This window comes from Oculina patagonica, chromosome 8 (genome assembly GCF_052425735.1).
Source record: "Oculina patagonica isolate OP01 chromosome 8, crgOcupat, whole genome shotgun sequence".
Taxonomy (NCBI): domain Eukaryota; kingdom Metazoa; phylum Cnidaria; class Anthozoa; order Scleractinia; family Oculinidae; genus Oculina; species Oculina patagonica.
Genome location: NC_135765.1, coordinates 23199884 through 23225387, shown reverse-complemented (window position 1 = coordinate 23225387; position 25504 = coordinate 23199884). Strand labels below are relative to the sequence as shown.

General features: G+C 38.3%; 2 protein-coding genes across 5 annotated transcripts in view; one reads left to right on the top strand and one right to left on the bottom strand.

Moving 5' to 3' along the window:
• Nucleotides 1-25504, bottom strand: part of LOC144663571 (glucose-6-phosphate exchanger SLC37A2-like) — a 60335-nt gene that overhangs the window by 824 nt on the left and 34007 nt on the right. For 2 of the 4 annotated variants that reach the window (XM_078524576.1, XM_078524574.1), the window contains exons 2-24: nucleotides 14598-14770; nucleotides 14422-14503; nucleotides 13568-13628; nucleotides 13294-13375; nucleotides 12641-12776; nucleotides 12208-12228; nucleotides 11876-11931; nucleotides 11267-11359; nucleotides 10796-10869; nucleotides 10430-10473; nucleotides 9822-9869; nucleotides 9324-9398; nucleotides 8719-8823; nucleotides 8339-8429; nucleotides 7848-7922; nucleotides 6720-6805; nucleotides 5715-5763; nucleotides 4772-4845; nucleotides 3822-3900; nucleotides 3181-3224; nucleotides 2822-2875; nucleotides 2606-2658; nucleotides 59-1485 (exon numbers count right to left, since the gene is read on the bottom strand). In XM_078524576.1, coding sequence (XP_078380702.1) covers nucleotides 1365-1485; nucleotides 2606-2658; nucleotides 2822-2875; nucleotides 3181-3224; nucleotides 3822-3900; nucleotides 4772-4845; nucleotides 5715-5763; nucleotides 6720-6805; nucleotides 7848-7922; nucleotides 8339-8429; nucleotides 8719-8823; nucleotides 9324-9398; nucleotides 9822-9869; nucleotides 10430-10473; nucleotides 10796-10869; nucleotides 11267-11359; nucleotides 11876-11931; nucleotides 12208-12228; nucleotides 12641-12776; nucleotides 13294-13375; nucleotides 13568-13628; nucleotides 14422-14503; nucleotides 14598-14695 — 1701 coding nt within the window. In that variant the 5' untranslated portion in view covers nucleotides 14696-14770 and the 3' untranslated portion in view covers nucleotides 59-1364. Of the gene's footprint in view, nucleotides 1-58; nucleotides 1486-2605; nucleotides 2659-2821; nucleotides 2876-3180; nucleotides 3225-3821; nucleotides 3901-4771; nucleotides 4846-5714; nucleotides 5764-6719; nucleotides 6806-7847; nucleotides 7923-8338; nucleotides 8430-8718; nucleotides 8824-9323; nucleotides 9399-9821; nucleotides 9870-10429; nucleotides 10474-10795; nucleotides 10870-11266; nucleotides 11360-11875; nucleotides 11932-12207; nucleotides 12229-12640; nucleotides 12777-13293; nucleotides 13376-13567; nucleotides 13629-14421; nucleotides 14504-14597; nucleotides 14771-14986; nucleotides 15094-25504 lie in introns of those variants that run through there. The other 2 variants (XM_078524573.1, XM_078524572.1) reach the window with 2 other exon arrangements.
• Nucleotides 15101-25491, top strand: LOC144663594 (protein Flattop homolog). Its single transcript, XM_078524611.1, has 3 exons — nucleotides 15101-15240; nucleotides 22238-22300; nucleotides 24853-25491. Exons 1-3 carry the CDS (start codon nucleotides 15214-15216, stop codon nucleotides 25312-25314), a joined length of 552 nt encoding a protein of 183 aa, XP_078380737.1. The 5' UTR covers nucleotides 15101-15213; the 3' UTR covers nucleotides 25315-25491.

Sequence of the window (25504 nt, the reverse complement as noted above, 5' to 3'; positions counted from 1 at the left end):
CGCTTGCTAGTGAGCACTTAAAAACCCAATACCGCCAGCTACGCAGGCTAAAAGTGACCCGGTTCAAAACTACAACTGATTTTGCAAGCAAAATTAACTGTCACTGCCCCAATAAAATAGCGAATTGACATGAAAATGGCGAAAAAGCCAGAATTATGAATATTTAGCATGGATGTTTTCGCGATCACCTATTTACACCCCTTTCTATTCACATTTGCTTCGAGCTAAATTAAGAAATGGCTAAAACGCTGATGGTCTGTCAGAAATTGCTACATTACATCAAATAACTACAACTATTTTTGCATTATCTCCACTGTTTCAAAGTAAGAATGCAAAATATACTTTGATCATGGAGAGAATTAAGAAAATAGTATGAACACGTGATTGCAAATTTCTAACAATTACAACTAATTTTCATTTCCCATGAATATGATCTGCTGTCATATTTTCCCTAGAATCAAATTGTAGAATCCATATAAGTACAAATTTGATGTATTTTAAATCTACAAGTCAACGCAGAGGATTTCTTCAGTCAAGTTAGTTTTTGGATCAAAACATCAGCACTAATTTAACGCTTGAGCGAACATGCGGTGTTCCAAAACTAATTGTTTGCTTAATTTTGTCCAAAAAGAAACTTTTTTAGGAAAAATCAATCAGAACAAAGACACTGTCTTCGTGACCAATCAGGTGATTTCGGCTCGCGCGACCTTTCCCGCCTTTTATAGCAGCGCGTCTTCTCCGAGCTCCGATTGGTTAATTGTTGTACTATGCAATCCTGTGATTGGTTGTCTGATTTCCTTGATTTAAATCAACAAAAGACCCTTAGTAAGGCAATTTAAAACCAAACGCCTTAATTAAACGAAGAAACGCGCTGACTTGGGAATGGCCGTTTTTATGCTAGAGACGTTTAAGCTGTCTTAGACGTTAAAGCTGTCTCGAGACGACATTAACGTCTAGTATAAAAACGGTAAATAAGACAGACGCCTTTAACGTCTGATGGCTTTAACGTCTTTTCGTAAGAGCGTCTGAACGACGCTCTTATCGGACAGCTTTAACGTCTCAGACGTTAAAGACGTCTAGTATAAAAACGGGACGTCGTTAACTAGTATAAAAACAGTAAATAAGACAGACGCCTTTAACGTCTGATGGCTTTACGTCTTCGTGTCCAGTGTCCTCCGAGTTGTCGAACCCAGTCTTTTTTTATTTTATTTCTGAAAAGCTGTCTTCTAAACGCGTCCCGTTTTTATACCAGACGCCTTTAACGTCTTAGACGTTAAAGTCGTCTAGACGACATTATCGTCTCTAGCATAAAAACAGCCAATTACTATTAATAACAACTGCATTCCTATTTATGCCGGTTTATATTAGCTGCTGTACAAAAGAGGTTCCTCCTCGCTACTACGTTGATCTTGTTCCGAATGCCCTGCATTTCCAATTGTCGACTGCACGTAACCAGACTCCAAACATCCCAAACGATTTCGATCTCTGTGGAAACAACAAGGCAATGACAAAAAAAGTTAACTGAGCAAAGCTGACATAAAAATGACACTTCGTAATTCATCAAATATTTTTCGCGCGATTGGTATAAGTGCGTCACGTTGCGACGCCAGTTGCGGAATACAGTCGACTCTCTTTGAAACAGAAGACTAAAACTGGACTGGCTCCAACTGCCCGTCTTAGGGAGGTGTCCGTCTGAAAGGGAGTTGAGTTACAGTAAAATGACTGTAAAACGGCAGGGACCAACAACAAGTGTCCGTCTTACAGAGGTGTCCGTCTTATAGAGGTGTCCGTTAAAGCCTGGTTTACACTAGCGACGCAAGCACAAGCGCAAGGATAACAGCTCTTAATTTCTCCGTGAAAAAGGCTTCGACGCAAACAAAAGCACAAGCGCATTGCATTTGGATGTTTGTGCTTGTGCCACAAGCGCATTGCATTTTGCTGCTTGTGCTTGAGCTCGCGGCAAGCACAAGCACAAGGGTCAAAATTGATCAGTTTTGTGTGATCGCGCTTGTGCTTGCGTCGCTAGTGAAAACCAGGCTAAAGAGAGAGTTGACTGTATAAAAAAATAACCTCTATTTGGCACGAAAATATTCTCAATTATCCCGCGGAATATCGCCTGATACTGAGGGCGCCCTCTAGAACTGGCCGTACAGTCCGGTGGCTTTGATCGTGAAATTTTCCTTTTCCACAAGATTTTCCCGCAAATCCACCATAAATGTATAATATTTATGCATTGACTGATTTGACAGGACAAATTTGACTAACAACGGAAATCTGTTCTGGAATATAACCGGTCTGACCAGCCAGTTCTGATTTTATGGCAAGCGCCCTTAACCGACGAGGCAGTTGGCTGAGTTGGCTAAAATCAGACATTCGCAAGATTGAGCAGGATAATTGTTTATAAGTCAATGAATTGTCAACGAGATATATTTTATGCAGCGCTTTGCAAGACTATGAACGAATCACGGATGTCTATGCGGGGAGAGAGAGACCCTGGGAACGGGTTGGATCGGATGACAGATTAGAATGACTTTCCAACCATGTACAGGCAACGTGACAATTTGCTAAATAAGCGCGCTCGTTCGTACAATGGTACACTTCTCACCTGTATCCTAAACAGTTGTGATAAATTTCAAACCAGACTTGTCTGCTAAGAAGCTGCAAAAACAAAAAACAAATATTAATGTAATGACAGCAGTTAGCAATTTGTTGCGAACTTAGCTACAAGAAAAGGTTCGCTAATCCATGAAAGATCGAGGGTTGAAAACCAATCAGAAAACTAGCTGAAATCATACAAATTCATAACAGTCAATCTACTTACAATGGCTGCTAAGACATCAGCGGCAATTAGCATGTAAAATACGTTGTTCCATCCCTAAAAACAAATTAAAAACAAGAAAAGTTATTAAAAATCGATAAGGTTTAATAAGAAACCTGTAAGGGTTGTTTAAACCCTTATGAGTTTCTAGTTTAATGCCAAACTGCGTTTTCCCTCTAATTAAACCTAAGATACCATTTTGGTACCCTTGAGCGGCATATCAGGTACGGAAATATCAATTAAAACAAGGACTGACATTTACATGCCAACTTAATCTATCGAGAATTCTCCAACCTAGTCAAATAAGAAATTTAACGACCACCTAGGAGAATTTCAACCATGAACAGTAACGGTTAACATACCGTAGGTGAGATAATACCCGTCAAAAGCGGACCAAGAGCAGCACCTGAAACAGAGAAGAAATAAACTTGTAATGAAACTCTAGGACAACAAAATGGCATTGTGTCTAAGGTGGGGTAATGATCTTAAAATCTCAGGGGGCACTCCATCTGCCTCTCCCCCTCCCCCCAAACTGGACGTTTCTTCTGGGGCCCCTACCATCATGTACATGATGATGAAAGCAAATTTTTAATGGCTTTGAAAAAGGTCCATCTAAGCTGAACTGAAGTCAAAAATCAGAGTAATAACGACTAAGAAGAAAAATTCTTTCGCAAGTTTATTGTGTTTAACTTCAAATCTTAACAAATGCACAAAATACACTTGCCAGGATCTACCATTTGCTGGGTTCTGTAAATAGTCTCAAAAATCACTGCTAAGTTTGTCTTTTCAGCCAATCGGATGCAAGACAAAACCAAACTTCATTTCGCTCACGTGACTTTCCCGTGCTCAAGACTGGTCACATGTTTTGACTTCCAGCTCTGATTGGTTACCTCTTTGAGGACATGACGGCTGGCTTCGAGAGAGCTTAACCTTTTGTTTCGGTTTCAATACAGCGACTGTAAAAGACGCTTACAAGTTGAGATCTGTAGCACGTTACTCTTACCCAATGATCCTGTGCCGTCAATGATAGCCGTGACTGTGGCCATAGCTTTAGTATTTCCCTGAAGACATGGATGTGTACCCTGCAAGACAGTGATAAACACACAGGACTGTTAATTTACAAAGTGCTTTTATTAGGGAGGTGTAGTGGCCTAATTTGACCTTACGGTTAGATTAGACGTTACGGTTAGCATGCTGCACTTCTGATTGAGCGGCCAGGTCTGCATTTAAGCCCTGGCAGAACTGTGCTCTAGCAGAGCCCGGGTGCCACAGGCGACTTACTTTTGTCTTTGGATGACTTGAATAACTTTGCTATCGTGAAAGCTTTTAAGAGCTGGGCACCCAAGATTTCTGAGAGCTTTCGGGCACCCTGCAATTAAACTAAGAGCACAGCTTTGCTTGGCTGAAGTTACTGTGTCATCTCCTAAGGCAAGGTACTTTACTCTCTTGGTATCTCTGTTCACCCAGGTATAATACCGGTATGTACCGGTATTATATATAGAGGGGGAACCCTGCAATGGACTAGCATCCTATCCAGGAAGGTGTAAAAATACTCCTAGTTGTTTAATGCGATGAAAACCAGAATAAGCTCTGCCCTGATTGGTCACTAGGCCCAAACGCAGACTTTACCTTTTTAAAATGTTCTTTTAGAGCAGTTTTCACTTGGGTGTCGAAAGTTAATTGCGTTTGCTTTGGTTTTGCATTGCTTCGCTTAGTGATTGGTTTAAAAATCTCGCGCCACTTTCTCAGCCAATCAGAACTAAAACCAAAACCAATTGTGACTCGCTCGCGCACGTTTTCCCGCGCTTCGTGCCGGCTTCATGTATTTGCTTCGAGTTTTGATTGGTTCACTGGATTGTCTGTGTCCTTTGTGATTGGCTAGAGTAATTACTTTGGTTTTGGTTTTACGACACTGAAAACTGCTCTACGTTAGACATTGTATAGATGACTTACCAGGTTAGCTGACACTGCTGTGGTGATTAAAGCATAAGGACCATTCACAAACAACCCAGTCAACATCATTAAAACTGCAAACAGGAATCACAATCACTAATTATTTAAGACGCTAAGGCCAAACGGTTAGCGTGCTAATAAATAATAAATTAATTAATAAATGGCTAAATTTAGAGAGGATGTCACATTAGCGCTAGCTGGTTTTCATGCAGCTCCTTTATCCAGGTTGGAAATGTTGGTTTTCAGGAGGGAGGAAAACTGGAACCCCAGAGAAAACACCTTAGAGTAAGGCAAGGACCAACAACAAACTCAACCCACATATGGTACCCAACTGGAATCGACACCAGGCCATATTGGTGGGAGGTGAGCACTCTCACCACTGTGTCAACCCTCCCAGGGCCACTGTGTTGTGTTCTAAAGCACTTAACTCTCACTGAAGCCAGATTTATAAATGGGTACTGGCAAACTATTATGATAAAGAACCCTAACAAAATTCAGTAGGTAACCCAAGATGGACTAGCACACCAGCAGCTAAAGCCTTAAGCTCCATGGCACTTCTACTGAAGTAAAATACTACAGCTCGTAGTCTCCCCAAGGGCATACACTGTATTTTTGGTATACACAAGTCAAAGGCAGTGAATGGAGGGGGTGTTACATAAAAGGAACGGTTCATAGGGGCCTTGCTGTTTCTGCTGGAAAGATGCAGCTTTATTGTTGGTTCAGGATAATCCAGGGCATTTTTGCCATGTTACCCCAGTTAAATTCTCTATGACCCTGTTGAAGAAATCCCAGGGGTAGTGCAAGGAACTGTGAGAGTTTAGAGCTAACTAGAGGGTGAAAGGCGCATCTTTAAAATGCCCCCCCCCCCCCCCGTCTCCCATTTAAACAACATGCTACACAAGCGTTCTAGTTCAGCTGTCGTAGAATATAACTGGATACTTACAAATATTAATTTTGAGGTTGGCATTTGCGAAGAATCTATAAATAAAAAGCTGAAAGAAAATCAAACCATTTTGTTTTTAGTAACATTTAGGACTGTTTGGGGGTCTTTCTCTTAAGCAGGGAAGAAATTGAACAGTAGTGTAGCAGCTGCTATTGCTTTTGGTGCTTGGGGCATAACTCGCATTTTTCTTGTTTTTTGTTCAATTGTTCCTTGCTACCCTTTGAAGGGTAGGAAGCCGTTAATGTGAAACCTTGCAAGAACTGCTATCAAACGTCAGTTGAGATCACAAGGAGAAATACAGGGTTAAGTTGCCACTCATTAAAAGCCAAAAAGTTACCTGACTTTTCACTGACCTCAAAACAATTTTTACTGACCTTGCATTACGGGAATAATCAAATAAGGCAAATCCACTTTAATTTACAATTGCTTCAGCTTCTTCTGCAGACCCTCAATATTCGTCTCTTCATTTTCAACCTGTTTACGTTTTTTTTTTTTTTTTTTTTTTTTTTGGGGGGGGGGGGGATTTTGATTGCATGAAAAAAAATTCCCTGACTTTTTACTGACTTTGGCAAGAACTAAAATTTTCCCTGACTTTTTGCAAAATTCCCTGACTTTTCCTTGACCTTGAAAAAACATTTTTCCCTGACTTTTCCCTGACCGTGGCAACCCTGAAATACAACAATTCCTCAAGCCAAAGAAGTTCTTTGTTAAAAAATTCCTTAAGCCTGACATAATATACCGTATTTATTCAGCAAGTAGTAAGTTTATTTTGCAATGAAATATTAAATAATAACAAAACGTGAAGTTGTACTGAAGCAGAATTTTAACTGTTCTTTGTAAGCTTCTGTAAAATACTAAGAAAACTTGGTCTTCAGTTATGGGGGGGGGCCCTTCTACCGGTGGGGGCATATTCAAGGTGGGCGCTTATGTAAACTTGCGGTTGGGCGCTTAATCAAATAAATACAGTACTTGCTTAGAGTAAACATTAACAAATGAAAAACTCACCATTGGTCCTGCAAAAAACAGCATGACTACAACTGTAATGCCACTGCAGTTTGTTTTGTCAGAAATGAATCCTGCAAGAATCCCTCCTAGAAATCATCAAAGAAAGGAAGCTTTTAATCTTTGACATTGCAAACAAATATCCCAACTAGAACTTAAGAGACGAATGGGGACAACTAAGGAGAATTTTGAAAATGGGTTCTCACAAACTAACTCTGAGAAATGTACAGTATGTGACTTGTAGACTTGTACCAGCCAAAAAACATGTCATAATTTGGCTGAGTGGAATTACTTAACTAACATTTGTGCTTTCTTTGATCAACAAGCACAAAAATATATTTTTAGTGGTTACTATCTGTGTAAGTAAAATGTAAGTAAGACTTTCCGAAGCACGAAGTAAGAACGAGAGCGTACCAAGACGGCACGAGGGTTTGTCAAGTTCTCCAGGTAGCTTTTTGCGATAACAATACTATTGTTTAGAAGGATATATGAGTTACGGTGATGAATTGTTAGGATTAAGTTAAATATGAGGATTCCGAATAAAAAAAAGCCACTTTCACAATCATTATGGCGCTTTCAAACTGTCCACGATCGAGAATCGACTGCTTTGATGAACCGCTGGCCAAACGTAGTTGAAACATGATGCTTGGCACGTGCATATGGGCGAACGTAGTTAGAATATGATGATTACATACTTACATACATACATACATACATACATACATACATACATACATACATACATACATACATACATACATACATACATACATACATACATACATACAAATTTTATTACCGGTAACCCATCCCTGATGAGGCTTTTCAGAGTTGCCACGTGCATATGGCCGAACGTAGTTGGAACATTGATATTGCTTCGAAGTAATATTTTCCGAAGCACGAAGGGAGAACGAAAGCGTACCTGAAACGGCACAACGGCGGGGGGGTGGGGGGGAGGGGGGTTGGACTACTTTCATCATTACTACACTATGAACATTCCAGACCCATTTTAGCTATTCACTATTCCTCAGTTTGACTGTAAACACAAGTCTGTTAAAATATTGGTAACCACATGACCTCTTAGAGGGCTGTTATTAACTGTTGTTAACAGGCTTCAGTCAAGTTCTGTACCTATTATTCCTCCTGCATCAAACAAAGTAGACAAATCTGCTGATGTCTGTGCACCATATAACTCACCACCAATATCTGGGAAAGAAAAAAATATTATAATTACAAAATTTATATTTAACAACTACTTAAGTTAACAGTAGTTGACAACAGAATTAGTTATTACCCCCAAATGAAGCCTAACTGAACAACTGACAGACAGACAGACAATTGTTAACTAAGTTAGAATTTATCAAAGGTAGCTCCATGGTAAGTGTTAATCTGGGTGCGCTCATTCACAACAAACTTTGCATTATAACTTTTTTGGCTTTCACATGATGGCTACAAACTCTGGAAAAACTTCCATGTATCATTCAGTAATAATTATTAAACTGGGGAAAATATCTTCATGTGAAAGCCAAAAAAGTTATAGCGCAAATCACAAATACTGCAGTGCTTAAATTAATCATTAAGTAAAGGCAAAATACTTGTTTCAAATTATGAAAATGGCTTACCTGTGTTTTCAATATAAAATGGAAGCCAAAACAGGAATGTGTAGCTGACAAGTTTCGCAAAGAACAAACATAGTGAATACTCGATAACTCCCTGCAAAGTAAAAAACGTAATAATTTTAAAATGAGTATAATTATAAATATTCATTTTCTATATTCAAGTACTGCAAACCCCCCCCCCCCCCCCCTTTTGTGCCCCCTAATTACACCCTCTTTTTGAAGCAACAATTTTTTAAACCCCTCTCCCTATTTCTTCCCTCCCCCTCAGGACCCAACCTTCCTTTTCAATCATATTTAAAGCAGCTGGTACTTATAAAGGCAAAAGCCTTGTAAGTAATCCTAACTCTTTTGTAAAAAGGCAAGAAACTGATTATTTGACTCACTGGTATAAGAACTGCTCTCCAGAAACCGACAGCATTAGCTTCTCCAGTGTGTGGTGATGATGATGATGATGATGTTGCTGACACTGAAGCTGACTCATGCGGTAACTGAAATGTATCACAAACATTATATGTTCACGTAAATTGCACAATGTTCATCAATGTTTGAGTACTATTTTTTTTTACTGAGTTTTCTTTGAAAACCTGATGTGTTAATGGCAAATTGTGTTGAACATTCCAGTTCAACTATCCATACCCCATGGAAAGTTTTTTGGATTGAATCCCGCCTTAAAAAGTTTGGCTCTTGAGACCACTATACCCCTGGAATTCCAACGACCTTCCATAAGGAAGCTATGGTTATTTTCTTGACCTGCATTTAGTAGGTGAAAACCAACCTACATTTAGATTTAATGTTATGATGTGCCCTTAATCCTTAGTAACTTCTAGTGTTCTAATAACAATAGTCTTGCATATAAATTTCATTTGCTATTTTCTACATTCTGTAAATTAATTTGATTTTACAGTTATGCATGCCAGGTGTAACACCCAACTGTTGCAGAAATGACCCTTTCAGTATTTGACAATGGACTTAATTCATCAAAACTTACCTGTCTTTTTACGTTAGCTGAATCTGGTCTAAATGTACATGGTTCTTTTAAAAGGTCTTCTCTTTCAGAGAATTGCTACCAAATAAAAGAATGGTAAACTTTACATTTCTATTAACTGAACACAACACTTAATGGATTTCCAGTTTAAAGCAATTACTATACATGTACAAAGCCAGGATTCACATACATATTGTTACATGAAGAACTGAATGTAAATACAAGCTCTACAATTAGCGAGTCAGCCCTGGATGTTGCCTGGCACTGTTGGATTGTACATTACAATTGCCATGTGCTCTTGAGAATTTTACACTTCAGTAGAACAACTTATAAATTTGTGAAATATTTCTTCCACCTGGCGTGCCAAAATGTCCACTTCACCTGCCGAGATTTAGATGGTATATTACTACCAGGTCAGGCTCCCACTTTCTTATATCATGATCAGTTCACCTGGAAAAAACCATTTGCTATAATAATACTGTACGCCAAGAATAACCTCACCTCGCTGAAAACAACTTCTGTGCTAAATGTAGTGTCAACAGGAAGAGGCTGAAAAAAGTAAAGTACAACATTTGCTGTCAGCATCAAATGAAAACTTAAAAATTAAATCCTTTAAGGGGAAGTGATTGCAGTGGTTAAACTGGAAAGGGGGCAATTAATTATTTCAAAACCCTCAGATCAATATTGCTGGTAATCAGGTAAGTACTCAGGTTCTAGCTAGGTACTCCCTTCTGGCAATCCAGTATTTTAAGCTGTGCATGTAAAAGTTTTAGCTGTGCGCCTAATATAATAGGCAATAGCTGTGCCCCTGAAAAATGAGAACTGGTAGCATAACTGCTCTAAAGCCAAAAGTAAACTTTGAGCCCTGTTGTAACAGTTTGCTAAGACATGTACCTACAGGTGTGCATGCATGAGCTATGCTTTTATTTTTTTGTGTGTGTTTACAAGTCTGCAAAACAATCAAAAGACAGAAATTACCAGTCTGCATTTACCTTTTATTTTGTTCTGTTGTAAATACTGGTAGTTGCTCATTAACAATTTTTGGGTTGCTCATTAACAATTTTTGGGGTAAGATACTGATATCATGATGGTAAAACTGTAATACTTACTTCAGTCTGTTGTTGGGGAGGTGTGCAGCCCACATGGCTGGGATCTGGAAAACAGACAAAATTGTTAATAACAGATAAAGATTAGCTGGCTATCACAAAATTTAAAACTAAAAACAACATATGTAGATTCTACTTAGTGATCAATATTGTCGCAAATGGTTTCTTTAACAAATTATTTTTAAGAACTGCTGTAAAAAAACTTTTGTCAGTTAATTAAAAAGTGATGATGATGATTTGATATTGGAAGCAAACATTTGAAGATTAAAGTTTATATTTGGATCTCGGTTTTCCAGTTCATGAAACAATCTTCCTTTTGGATTAGACTATTAGGTAGGATATATGCATGTATGTACATGAAGCCCTTACCTACAACAAGGAATAAGAACACAATGATAGCCATTCCACAGATGATACATCCTGGTACAATAAATGAATACCCCCTATAGGGAATCAAAGATTGTTACTATAATTATTAATCATTTATTATTTATTATTTTAATAAACGCTCACATGTACAGCAACCAGTGTGCTTATGGTTTCTATGGCAACAAAATAACCCTAGAAATAGCTGACACTAGGTTGTCCCCGAAGTTTCGACGATGTTTATCGGTTTTTCTTTGCTGTTCATTCTGTCAATTGAGGTTTTATTACTTCCTTAAAAGGTCACTCAAAATTCCTCGAGATTCTCTCCAAAGAAAACTGTTCACCTCTCAGAACAGATAATGCCCCAAACAAATCATATTACAGTTTTACTGAGTGTATATATGTTACAAATGCCAGATGGCAGTAATAATATTTATTGTTTATAATATATATATATAAAATCATGTCCCTTACCATTGGTCACTGGCCCATACACCAGCTATCGCAGACCCAAGTATATTTCCTACAGATGTGTGAGAATTCCATATGCCCATGATCAAGCCACGCCTGTAGAAAACAAGCACATTGTGAATATACATGACATGGTCTACGCTCGTAGTAGCCGACAAAAAGAAACCCAAAATCTTTATCTGCTTTCTTTAGTCATTTGAGGCATTTTTTTTCTGATGTGATACAGGGCTTGCAAAACAAAAATTTAATTCCAGCTTGCTCTTTGCACAAGCTCCTTTTAAATTCAAGGGCAGTTGCATCCATCAAATATTTGTTGTTGTTGCTGCTTGTGTTAGTTTACAATTTATGATTTAGTTGACAGACAACTTGCTACAGCCATTGCCCACTGGCCAAGTAACTTTAAGTAAGAAAAGTTACATAAATTTCCCCTGCAGGAAAATCTACTTCTCCTGGATGAAGGGGCGGCACTTTATTTAAGCACTGTGATATCGGTTCTACACTCTTAGAACCTATCTACCTTGTAATAATGTCAGTTATAAAAAGCCGTGGAAAAGACAAAATAATGAAAAAATGACAAATTAAACTAAAACAGAATGCATTTATTGCCCCTACCTTCCTTTCCCAAACCAATTTCCAACACACTCTACAACACTGGGCCAGCCAGAGCTCTAACAAAAACAGTCATTTCTTCCAGTTAGCACAATTTAATAGACTTACTGGCTTGGGATAGTTTGATAAATTCTTCTCTAACCATAAAATTTTATCAAGAGTTTCTTTAAGGGAGTCGCCATTTCCAGGGTGTAGTAATGACTTAAGATTAAATATCGTGGTGATCACCCATTACATTAATATTCTTTTAACAATATACCAAATCAATAAATACATCATTCCAAAAATAAACCTAAAAATATAAAAATCCAAGAGCTATAATTAATAGTACACACCTGAAAAAATCCTGAGAAGATCTAATAAAAAAGAGAAAGTAATAGCTATCAATACTTGACAGCTGATTCTCTGAGTCTATTAAAAAATACTAAACAATTATAGAGCGCATATTGAATATGGCTGGCTTTAATAATCATCCCATATCCAACAAGCAAGAGTGGAATAATTGAAGGGCTCAGTGCAAAAGGGATTATGGCTAAAAATGAGCATTGACAAAAGAACTCAAAATTTCACACGCAGGTTTGTTTACATGTGTTCAACATTTTACTATATATTTTTTCACAGACTTCTGTTTCTATTTCCAGATAATGTATGCAAATAACTTAGTTATTAACAAATTTTATTTGTTAACTTATTTACTACTATTTGTTTACTGATGCTATCATCCCAAAAATAACTTAGTACACTGTTTTTCCAGTATATAAGACATACCATGACAGTGACATAAAAAGCAAAGTAGTGAATGTTCCAGAAATATCCCAAGCCAAACAACACGGACAACAGACCACTGGAAATCATGCCAAATGTCAAGAAATGCCGCAAGTCCATGTGTTCAGCGACAAAGCCACTACAAAAAAAACAAAAAACAATTTAACCGGCAGCTGGGATTCAGGATAGCAGTCTGTATAATGTTGGCATAACCCAGCAGTTGTCTATTGGCAAAATGCACAATCTGATTGGCTACACAGGTGCCAACTATTGAGATCAATAGATGGCTCTCGGAGTTCGCACTCAGGTTTTTCCTTGAATTTTATAAATCAAAACCTTCAATAAATCAATTCTTAAAGGATATTCTGTGTTTAATAGATCAGCCACTGGGTTTAAACATTAATTTTACCTCTAAAAACAATTTCCTCAAATTTGCCGTCTTATTTTTAATTATTGTCTCATGTCACAAAAAGGACCACCGACAATGATGACGACAACAAAAATTATGATCCAATAACACTGGCAATAAATATTCGTGTAATGCCGTCTTTGAACCAGGAAAAACCTACATTGTACAGAAACAAATGTACAATCGTGTATTCACTACTGTAAACATGCAACTTGTACAAAACACTGATAATTACAGTTGTATCTACCTGAAAAACATGCCGACAGCATAGGAGAATAGAAAGGCCAAGTCCAACGCTCCAAGTAATTCATCTCCAGAGTCAGGAGAATCTGATGAGTCGAGACATAATATTTAAAAATAATATGAATTTTACTTAAGTCTATCTATAAATAATCCAGCAAAAGCCCTGTAGTCATTACTGCACATAATAAGTCCAGGGAGGGTATAACTAGTTTTAAATATAGCAAGGTTTGAGGTTTTATCGAACAATTTACCATCATCTAAATTATATAAAAACCTACCAAATGGTTCCCAGCCATGACAAGTTGGTGTAATTACAGAACAATTTGGATTCAATGTTCCCTACAAACACAAACAAACAAACAAACAAACATTTCAGACAACAGTTGACATTAAATGTAAAAGTTATTACAAATATTTAACAAAAAATTATTATCCTGTGAAATCGCATTTGTTGAATAGGCTGGTCAGTAAAATGGTAGGGATTGCACAAGTTGAAGTATGAAGGGCTAGGGGAAAATGTTGTTTATGCGTCTCAAAAGGCATTTAACAAACAGCGAACAGTCAGGGCTAACAGCAAATTTATTAAGGAGTTGCTTAAGTGAAAAGTTTGGAATAGGGATGATTCTTCAGTAGGTATGTCAAATGGGTACCATTTTCTATGTAACATAATGTAAAAAGCGTTAGATCCTTTTCTGTAAAAAATGGTATATACTAAAAGGGTTAGGGTTTTGACTTACAGGCAGAGCCTCCCAAATGAATACCCCCCCCCCCCCACAGTTCTCTTATAAATGTTTCTTGGAACCGTCTTTCCCCATGGAAACAACCTCTCATGTAATTTTTATATTCAACTCAAATTAATTCAAAATTAAGGCTATATCAAGGGCTGCGCATCCATTTAACACTGCTGAAAACATATCTCGGACTCTGGCATGTTTGGATCATTCAGATGGAATAAATTAACTCATCGTGCATTACACAGGAAATCCTCTTGAAATAGCACAACACATGTAGCAAAATTGTTGAGAATTTTCCAGCTGTGAGCACTTCCGAGTAAAAATTCCCAAAGCAAATCTAGGCCGTTTTATTATTATACCATACTCTTAATGTACATAAAATTTATATAAAATCTCACCTTAACTACGCTGATCGGTTTTCTTGAAAGATGGTAGGTGGTATAGGTGAAGAAGGTTAGAATGAGAACCCAACCGCGGTACCTAAAACATAACGACACGCAAAAATTACAAGATCAAAACATATAAACTAAAAGCTATACAACAGTAAATATCCTAATACTGCAAAAAAACTTACGCTTGTGTACGTTCGCGGCCAATCCATTGAATAAATCGTATTCCATAGGGCACTTTACTGCGATGATGTTCACGAAATTGTAGCTCTGGGTCAGACATTCGCGATCGTAAAAAGTTTATATTCAAGCTTGCAAGCGGTGTTATAATAGATCAGAACTTCGGTTGAAGGAAAACCTGTAAAAGGATAATGAAAATTCAAGCAATTAATGGAATGGTACAGAATATCACTTAAAAGCCGTAAAACTAACAAACATCAAGTCAAGACTTCAAGCGCCATTGATACCAAAATTATGTAAGCCAAAAAATTTTGATCATTCGTCAGATCGTAGCTATTTCAATCTCATATTTTGCTTTTCTGCCGGTTAAAATCACCGTTTTTGTTTAACTTACCGGCTTCCAACTAAGAGAGTTTCAGAACTTTGCTGTAATCTGGCGTAATTTTTTTTGCTTCATTACAAAAATAAAGTGTCGAGTGCATTGATATTTCCTGATGCCAGTCATGTGATAGAAAAACGAGGGAGCTTGAGTACGAGTCATAGACGTTGTCATAACAACGGTGTTGCGGTAGTGAAAAGCTCGTAGTCTTTGCCGCGATCAGCTCTTCGAAAGGAGCGAAAATGTCGACTCATTTTAGTGCAAATCAGGTAATGTTACGTCCTTTGGCAAGGTTAATACTTAATTTTAAGCATTTTAGAACTAAATGTTGGTAGAAGTAGCTTAAGTGTAATACTCCATAATTTTCGAGCTTTTTTTAAAGTTCGCGGACACCGTACCTCACCGATTTCGCTGAAATTTGGCATGCAGTCTTGTTTTGGGGTCCTAACTACCAAATGGATATTAAAAAGTTTCAATTCTTTTTATTTTGGAAAATATCGAGAAGGCCGATTTGAAGCGTCCGTGACGGCCCGCCAACATGGCGGATCGAAGGTGTTCTTGTTAGTTCGACACTGAACCTGCCGTCACAGTTTCTCGATCATACTTGGCATAGTTATAAAGAACTATCTTTCTTCTTTCTATATATCAAAATAGATTTGGCAAATGTTGAGTTTGGATGATCAACGGCCAAGAAGTTCGAAGGTATGTTAACGATGTTTTGAACAGTCTCAAATTTACTACAAAATGAAAGGCTTATAACTCCACTGTTATCCCGATTTAGAACAAGCCATTTACCATGAACAAAGCTTGTTCATTGGTGAATTGATTCCATTAATAAAAAAATTGGGGAAATGTAACCGTTAAGAATAAAAAATTATGGAACCTCTAGTAAATTGGCCATTTCAGCGCCAATTCAGCGGATCAGCTCATTTAACAGCAAATAATCGGGAGAAACATGAAAGGGTTACAGTCGTTTATAATAAGCAGTTTTCAGGTATTCTTTGCTTATCTTAAACAAATACATAATCTTTGCCAAAGATATGGCGATTTTTGAGCGTACGATCGTTTCTCCAAATTTTTATGTCGGCAACTTTATTTTATTTGTTGTCGAGATTATACGCTGTTGTTATTCAATATTCGTTTCACAAGAACTTCTGTTGCTCGCATTTCCCAACTGGCTGTTTAAGAAATTGCCCATTCCGGAACAGGGTCATTCTTACTTTTTCTTTAAAATTACTAGAAAAGCAAGAATGTCATAGAACGGTTTTATACTAGTGAAAATACCTGTCAGACATAACTTCAACTGTTTGTGTTATCTGGCTGTTTTCACAAATATGCAAATTTAGGAATTCTTAAAGTGCCTATCTTTAACTATTTCACGCTTAAAGATTCGTCTAAATCTTTTCGCCTACCTTTAGGACAAACGAAGTTTTGTGTCTCCAAGCAGAATGCTCGTTATCAGCAATGAAAGTCGAAGAGATACAGAAGCTCGAGTAAAGTTCTAACTGCTGTGAAATGAACATCGTTTGAGCTTGACGTGTATTTATAGATTGCTCATTTAACAGCAAATAATCGGGAGAAACATGAAAGGGTTACAGTCGTTTATAATAAGCAGTTTTCAGGTATTCTTTGCTTATCTTAAACAAATACATGATCTTTGCCAAAGATATGGCGATTTTTGAGCGTACGATCGTTTCTCCAAATTTTTATGTCGGCAACTTTATTTTATTTGTTGTCGAGATTATACGCTGTTGTTATTCAAGTATTCGTTTCACAAGAACTTCTGTTGTTTGCATTTCTCAAATCACTGTTTAAGAAATTGCCCATTCCGTAACAGGGTCATTCTTACTTTTTCTTTAAAAATTGCTAGGAAAGCAAGAATGCCATAGAACGGTTTTATACTAGTGAAAATACCTGTCAGACATAACTTCAACTGTTTGTGTTATCTGGCCGTTTTCACAAATATGCAAATTTAGGAATTCTTAAAGTGCCTATCTTTAACTATTTCACGCTTAAAGATTCCTCTAAATCTTTTCGCCTACCTTTTGGCCAAACGAAGTTTTGTGTCTCCAGGCAGAATGCTCGTTATCAGCAATGAAAGTCGAAGAGATACAGAAGCTCGAGTAAAATTCTAACTGCTGTGAAATGAACATCGTTTGAGCTTGACGTGTATTTATAGATTGCGCTCGAGCTCCGTTAATTAAGTTTATTCATTTGGCGATCAGATAAAAATCAATGAATGATCAGAGTTATTAAAGTCCATTTCTAAGCACGAGAGACACGGAAGTTTGTTTCAGAAGCATTTATGCATAGAAATACCGGTTTATTTTTGAGCGGGAAATCTGCAATTATAATAGCTGGGAGTTTGGGGTGTTTTTTGGTGTAGTTTTTTTTTTGAGGGGGCTCGGGGGGGGGGGGGAGGGGGGTGTGGAAGTGGTGCCTTCGTATCCTCTTTTGTTCTTTTACACAGTGGCCTGAATTTGGAACAGTTCGGGGAATTGATTATCAATTACTCTTCGTTACGCCATGTCACCCCTTAATGTGGGAGCGCCGCGCCTCAATTCACGATAAAAAATTTATGGCCGCCCGGTCCATTTATGTAGTTCTCCGCCAGGTCTCTCAATAGGCAGGTTACGAGCCTAGTGGCCCATCCGGCCGGAGCTCATACCGGTTTCCGCAACGTGAAGCGACAACGAGTATTTTTTACTCCACCCGGATGGGATGCTATTCCATCGCAGGGTTACCTCCCTTCCCGAAAAGCTAAAGATTGACTGGTAATCATTTTTTAACCTGGGTAAGGAAAGGGACTCTGGGAGTTGAGAGGCTTTCCAAAGAACTTAACGCATTGTCCCCCAAAAGCTCTATCCAGGACTGTTTGGTCCAGAGTCCAGCGCAGTGACCATTGTTAGGCCATCACGCTCCCCAACCGTGTAAGAAAGTGCAAAAATCTGCTTGTATAAGTCCTGGGGTTGTACAGTTTGGTACGAAATGTGGGCTTTTAAATGTGGTAGGTCTTATATCCGTGGTTGGGGTGCGGTGGCTTAAAGCGAAATTAAAAAAACTTCTTGTTTTCTGAAAAACGTTTTTATAAACTGATTTGAATTACATTAATGAATTAAAGGGACAGTGTCACCAAGATTTAATAAAATTTAAAACTCTCAAGACGGTAACCTGGTAGGAAAAAAAGTGGCCTTAAACTTTGACAGTTGACTTGGAAGAAATATATGGGCCTTGAATTGGGAGGGCTTATGAGAGAAAAGGATAAAAAGGGGAATTTCACAGAATCTGCTCAACAGCGTACTCTCGAACAGCTTTCATTTATCTGCCCACTGTCTTTTCTCTCTCCAGGTTTTAGTAAGGCCAGACCGCTATGAGTGGATTTACAATTCATATTAACACTTTTTTGAGATTTTTAAATCCCGGTTCGAGCTTTGGGGGGATATTGCGTTGAGTTCTTCGGAAAGCCTCTGTACTATCATACCGTATCTACTCGAATAAGCGCTGCCCCCGAATAAGCGCCGCCCTCGAATAAGCGCCGCCCCCGGCGCCGCAGTCCCGATGCGGCGCTTATTCAAGGAAATCTGTTTAACTAGAAACAGAACTACAAAGCAACTCTTAAACAAACTTGGACATTTCTTTCCATCAAAAGCGACGTTCTGCAGTTCAAAGTGCTTGTTTTACCGCTCAGTTTTTCTATTGAACATTCTTCAGTACAATCTTCAGCAAGAGACGACTTTTGGCAATCAGGGGACCCTATTTTAATAAATGTAAAGGATTAGATTCTTTGTGGCGTCAAACTTTTTAATAAGCGCCGCCCTCGTTTTTCAGAAAACAAGAAGTTTTTTTTCAGAAAACAAGAAGTTTTTTTAATTTCGCTTTAAGCCACCGCACCCCAACCACGGATATAAGACCTACCACATTTAAAAGCCCACATTTCGTACCAAACTGTACAACCCCAGGACTTATACAAGCAGATTTTTTGTACTTTCTTTCACGGTTGGGGAGCGTGATGGCCTAATAATGGTCACTGCGCTGGACTCTGGACCAAACAGTCCTGGATAGAGCTTTTGGGGGACAATGCGTTAAGTTCTTTGGAAAGCCTCTCAACTCCCAGAGTCCCTTTCCTTACCCAGGTTAAAAAATGATTGCCAGTCAATCTTTAGCTTTTCGGGAAGGGAGGTAACCCTGCGATGGAATAGCATCCCATCCGGGTGGAGTAAAAAATACTCGTTGTCGCTTCACGTTGCGGAAACCGGTATGAGCTCCGGCCGGATGGGCCACTAGGCTCGTAACCTGCCTATTGAGAGACCTGGCTGAGAACTACATAAATGGACCGGGCGGCCATAAATTTTTTATCGTGAATTGAGGCGCGGCGCTCCCACATTAAGGGGTGACATGGCATAACGAAGAGTAATTGATAATCCATTCCCCGAGCGGTTCCAAATTCGGGCCACTGTGTAAAAGAACAAAAGAGGATACGAAGGCACCACTTCCACATTTCGTACCAAACTGTACAACCCCAGGGCTTATACAAGCAGATTTTTTGTACTTTCTTTCACGGTTGGGGAGCGTGATGGCCTAATAATGGTCACTGCGCTGGACTCTGGACCAAACAGTCCTGGATAGAGCTTTTGGGGGACAATGCGTTAAGTTCTTTGGAAAGCCTCTCAACTCCCAGAGTCCCTTTCCTTACCCAGGTTAAAAAATGATTGCCAGTCAATCTTTAGCTTTTCGGGAAGGGAGGTAACCCTGCGATGGAATAGCATCCCATCCGGGTGGAGTAAAAAATACTCGTTGTCGCTTCACGTTGCGGAAACCGGTATGAGCTCCGGCCGGATGGGCCACTAGGTTCGTAACCTGCCTATTGAGAGACCTGGCGGAGAACTACATAAATGGACCGGGCGGCCATAAATTTTTTATCGTGAATTGAGGCGCGGCGCTCCCACATTAAGGGGTGACATGGCATAACGAAGAGTAATTGATAATCCATTCCCCGAGCGGTTCCAAATTCGGGCCACTGTGTAAAAGAACAAAAGAGGATACGAAGGCACCACTTCCACACCCCTCGAGCCCACCCCCCGAGCCCCCTCAAAAAAAAAACAGCACCAAAAAACACCCCAAACTCCCAGCTATTATAAATGCAGATTTACCTCTCAAAAATAAACCGGTATTTCTATGCATAAATGCTTCTGAAACAAACTTCCGTGTCTCTCGTGCTTAGAAATGGACTTTAATAACTCTGATCATTCATTGATTTTTATCTGATCGCCAAATGAATAAACTTAATTAACGGAGCTCGAGCGCAATCTATAAATACACGTCAAGCTCAAACGATGTTCATTTCACAGCAGTTAGAATTTTACTCGAGCTTCTGTATCTCTTCGACTTTCATTGCTGATAACGAGCATTCTGCCTGGAGACACAAAACTTCGTTTGGCCAAAAGGTAGGCGAAAAGATTTAGAGGAATCTTTAAGCGTGAAATAGTTAAAGATAGGCACTTTAAGAATTCCTAAATTTGCATATTTGTGAAAACAGCCAGATAACACAAACAGTTGAAGTTATGTCTGACAGGTATTTTCACTAGTATAAAACCGTTCTATGGCATTCTTGCTTTCCTAGTAATTTTTAAAGAAAAAGTAAGAATGACCCTGTTACGGAATGGGCAATTTCTTAAACAGTGATTTGGGAAATGCGAGCAACAGAAGTTCTTGTGAAACGAATACTTGAATAACAACAGCGTATAATCTCGACAACAAATAAAATAAAGTTGCCGACATAAAAATTTGGAGAAACGATCGTACGCTCAAAAATCGCCATATCTTTGGCAAAGATCATGTATTTGTTTAAGATAAGCAAAGAATACCTGAAAACTGCTTATTATAAACGACTGTAACCCTTTCATGTTTCTCCCGATTATTTGCTGTTAAATGAGCAATCTATAAATACACGTCAAGCTCAAACGATGTTCATTTCACAGCAGTTAGAATTTTACTCGAGCTTCTGTATCTCTTCGACTTTCATTGCTGATAACGAGCATTCTGCTTGGAGACACAAAACTTCGTTTGTCCTAAAGGTGGGCGAAAAGATTTAGAGGAATCTTTAAGCGTGAAATAGTTAAAGATAGGCACTTTAAGAATTCCTAAATTTGCATATTTGTGAAAACAGCCAGATAACACAGACAGTTGAATTTTTGTCTGACAGGTATTTTTACTAGTATAAAACCGTTCTATGACATTCTTGCTTTCCAAGTAATTTTTAAAGAAAAAGTAAGAATGACCCTGTTACGGAATGGGCAATTTCTTAAACAGTGATTTGGGAAATGCGAGCAACAGAAGTTCTTGTGAAACGAATATTGAATAACAACAGCGTATAATCTCGACAACAAATAAAATAAAGTTGCCGACATAAAAATTTGGAGAAACGATCGTACGCTCAAAAATCGCCATATCTTTGGCAAAGATCATGTATTTGTTTCAGATAAGCAAAGAATACATGGAAACTGCTTATTATAAACGACTGTAACCCTTTCATGTTTCTCCCGATTATTTGCTGTTAAATGAGCTGATCTGCTGAATTGGCGCTGAAATGGCCAATTTACTAGAGGTTCCATAATTTTTTATTCTTAACGGTTACATTTCCCCAATTTTTTTATTAATGGAATCAATTCACCAATGAACAAGCTTTGTTCATGGTAAATGGCTACTTCTAAATCGAGATAACAGTGGAGTTATTAGCCTTTCATTTTGTAGTAAATTTGAGACTGTTCAAAACATCGTTAACATACCTTCGAACTTCTTGGCCGTTGATCATCCAAACTCAACATTTGCCAAATCTATTTTGATATATAGAAAGAAGAAAGATAGTTCTTTATAACTATGCCAAGTATGATCGAGAAACTGTGACGGCAGGTTCAGTGTCGAACTAACAAGAACACCTTCGATCCGCCATGTTGGCGAGCCGTCACGGACGCTTCAAATCGGCCTTCTCGATATTTTCCAAAATAAAAAGAATTGAAACTTTTTAATATCCATTTGGTAGTTAGGACCCTAAAACAAGACTGCATGCCAAATTTCAGCGAAATCGGTGAGGTACGGTGTCCGACCAAAGTTCGAATCTTATAGACTATGACAATTAAATCTCGACAAATTTATATAAATTGGCACCGTTTTCCGCTATGAATAATTTGTTGTAACTAAGACATTCCGTAGACGTGATTGTAAACTAGATATGATGTTAAATTTCTCTTGTTCCTTTCCTTTCTGTAGTATGAACAAGCCTTTGCTGCCCAAAGGTTGCAAAATTGGGAAATTCCGCAGAGGTTCAAAGAGGTAAGCGTATTGTAAGTAGCGAAACAAAACAAGTCTTTGTTTGTTTAAATGGCTTTTAATTTTAAGCTTACTGTGATCAGTTTTAAAACTCAGAACATCTAGGCACTGTTCAGAAGCTATAAGAATGTTTCCGCTTTACAAAAGCTAACAAATTTTTTGTGCAAAAGGAAGTACTAAAGTTCTCCATTGGGGGAGGGGGGGGGAATCCAAAGTAACAGGGTGATCGTTGGAATGGTCATACCAGAAGCCCGTCATCATGGAACCTTAGGTTTCTGTTTGTACATTTGAGGAGTTAAAATTTATGATTTGATATGGCTTAGGGTGTTTAAATCTAAAACAACCAGCATTTTTTCTGGACCTAAAGTCTTGTCAATTTAAATGAAAAATGGGACCACCCTTATCTCCCCAACCCCTCCCCCCAACCCTATGGCAATTTCAACTATGGAAACAATAGAATGGATGTGTTTTGGTCTTAGCGCACATTCAGTGGTGATTGGGTGGATGGGGGAAATAATGGTGTCAGGACGTAGTTTTCAAATCATGTCCAACAATCATCTCCATTACTTTTGTTTGGAAAACACCTTGTAAGAAAGCGCATGCTCAAAGTCGTACTTCTATAACTCCATGATAGAAACATGGCAAGCATGAGCTGTTAAGGGCCCATTACAGTATCTTTTGGGGCCGTTGCTAGGGAGATTTCAATTGGCTGTAGCTTGATATATCTTTGCTTTTATTTAACCAAATTTAGACAGGAGTTTTAGAGTGCGACTGCAAGTCAGTTGATGACGTCATCGGTGCACGTCTAATGTCACGTGACCCAGAACAAAAAACTGAGTTTTACGCAAGAAACTTACGGTCTCATTCATAGTTTGTAGTATTATGTCAATCAGTACGTTTATCTTAAAAAATGTAAGCATGCGTTTTCCGTTAGCACAAAAACTTGAAAAATAAGTAAAGAAAATGTGTTCTTTTGACCACGTTTTTGAACACAACTTTAATGTTGTTTTGATTTTCCAAAAACGCATGCTTACGTTTAAAGAAAAATGTATTTTCTTTCGATTTACTGCAAAAAACAGAAGGTACGTTTTTTTCCTTCTGAGAAAAACTCGCATTTTCGTCCGTACCGGAAGTAAAATTATACGGTGACTGATTGGTTGAAATCATCGTAATTGACATTGCTGCACTAAGTTGGCTTTCCCCCCGCTCACGTACGCTTCAAAAACTATGATTTTTCGACACGGCAAACTTAACTTCTTGCTTGTATTCGGACAGCTTTAATGCGTTCACTGTCGCTCAACTAACTGTAGAGGCTAAGACAAATGTAAACAAAGGCGGTCGTAAGTATTAAAAGAGTTTAGTGTGAGTTTCTTTATTTTCGGCTTGTAATTTGCGAACTTACCGTAAACGGCGTAATTACAGGAGGCTACAATTCATAGTTCGGTTGAATAAATAGTTAAGCTTAACGTTTATAAGCTGAAATGTTTTTATACAGGTGTTTTATATAGTTTAGTTTTCGCAGTTTTGTACCTTAATTACTGAATTTGTCCTGTGGTTAGACTGCAGTACGAATCATAATCAGCAGTGTCTGCAAGCAATTTACGGCAGATAAATCAAGTTCATTCCTATATTTCTGCGGTTGAACTGCGTAAAAATTATCTTACCTTCGTTTCGCGAACGAAATGAATCGCTGTTTTTTTTCTGAGCTTCGTTTAGTTCTAGTGACAGTGCTTTAATTTTTGCCAGCAGCTTTCACAGATTTCTTCAGTGAGCTGAAGGGGAAACTGATGAAAATACGGCAGCGCCGCACATTCGCATGTTTTCTAATGCATCGGCACTACTTTTAAAAATATTTCGGCGGTTTCGGATACTTGCTTCAGGCTTCGTATATGTTTTGCAATCATTTAGTATGACAAACTTTTTTTATTTCAATTTACCCAGTTTGCTATTACTGCAGAACAAATTTCCGTTATTGAAATATGATTCTAACCGAAAGGGAACTAAACTCGCGTAAAATTTTGCCGCTAAGCTGAATCACGAATGCGAGAAAACCGGAAATAAAATTGCACTTGCGTGGCAACCGCGTAGCTTGGCAACGAAATACTGTAATGGGCCCTTAACACTGTATTTATGGCATGAGTAAAGATAATTTACATTTTGATAATCAAAATAAGAGTGGTTTTACTTTCTTTTCCTTACAGTTTTTTCCAAAAAAAAAAAATTGAAAACATGTTTCCACGTTTTTATCTATTGAGTTATAGAATTGCTCATCGTTTGAGAGAACTCAAAAAAGCTGTGGAAACACTCACCTATCAGCTAATGTTCCCACAGCATTTCTCTTTCTCCCAAACTTGCACTTGGACATGTTTTCTATTTCTTAAATAAGATTACCCCCTTAATTCCACCTCAATTTTTAGGAAAATCCTGGTGTTTCTAATATCAAGATTTGAGAAGTAACAAACTGTTTCCTTTGGAACTATCGCTAGACATAAAAATTGATTTACGCTCTTCTTAAAGCTCCCAGAGTAATAGTTGGAATTTTTTCTTTAAACTAGAGGCCATCCACTCTTGAAGGCTTTACCCAGCCAATCAGTAATGACCGTGGACATATTCTGCCTGGAATCCCTCGCTCATCAAAGAGTGCATGGGGCGAATTTGTTGGCACATGGGACATGCAAAAAGCTCCTCTCAGGACAAAAACAATGAAGACCACTGCCACGTCTACAAACAAGCTCCCTGTAGAAAAAGCACGTACACCAAGCCCCAAACAAGAAGCTGTCCAAGAGAAAGCAAGAACTCCAACACCCCAACAGGAAGCCATAAGAACACCAAGTCCTAAGGGCGGAGATATTCAAGAGAGGGCAAGCCCTCGGCCACCGAGTCAGGATAATCAATATAAAAAGTCACCTAGTCCCACTAAAGTGAAAACCCCTGATCTCCCTGCGTCACCTGCCAAGAGCCCTACACGGGTTGACAGTCCACCTAAGAAACAAGTTCAATTATGTGATCCAGCTTAATTTTTTTCCCTTTGTAATCTGTAAGTAAGTAAGACCATCTTTACCAACATGCAAAAAATTACTGACAGGACTAAAAAATGTTTGAGTAATCAGTTGTTGATGTACATATAAAATTTTATTTTTCTTCTCTATTGATCTAGTTCTTGGCTAGAAATAAAGTTGTTTTTTTCAACACCATTTTGAGCAGTTG

Excerpts from the sequence above, each read along its gene's own strand:
- LOC144663594 (XM_078524611.1), top strand. The coding sequence starts at position 15,214 with ATGTCGACTCATTTTAGTGCAAATCAG. Across the intron at positions 15,241-22,237 it reads CTCATTTTAGTGCAAATCAG|TATGAACAAGCCTTTGCTGC; the intron begins GTAATGTTACGT and ends TCCTTTCTGTAG. Across the intron at positions 22,301-24,852 it reads TTCCGCAGAGGTTCAAAGAG|AGGCCATCCACTCTTGAAGG; the intron begins GTAAGCGTATTG and ends TCTTTAAACTAG.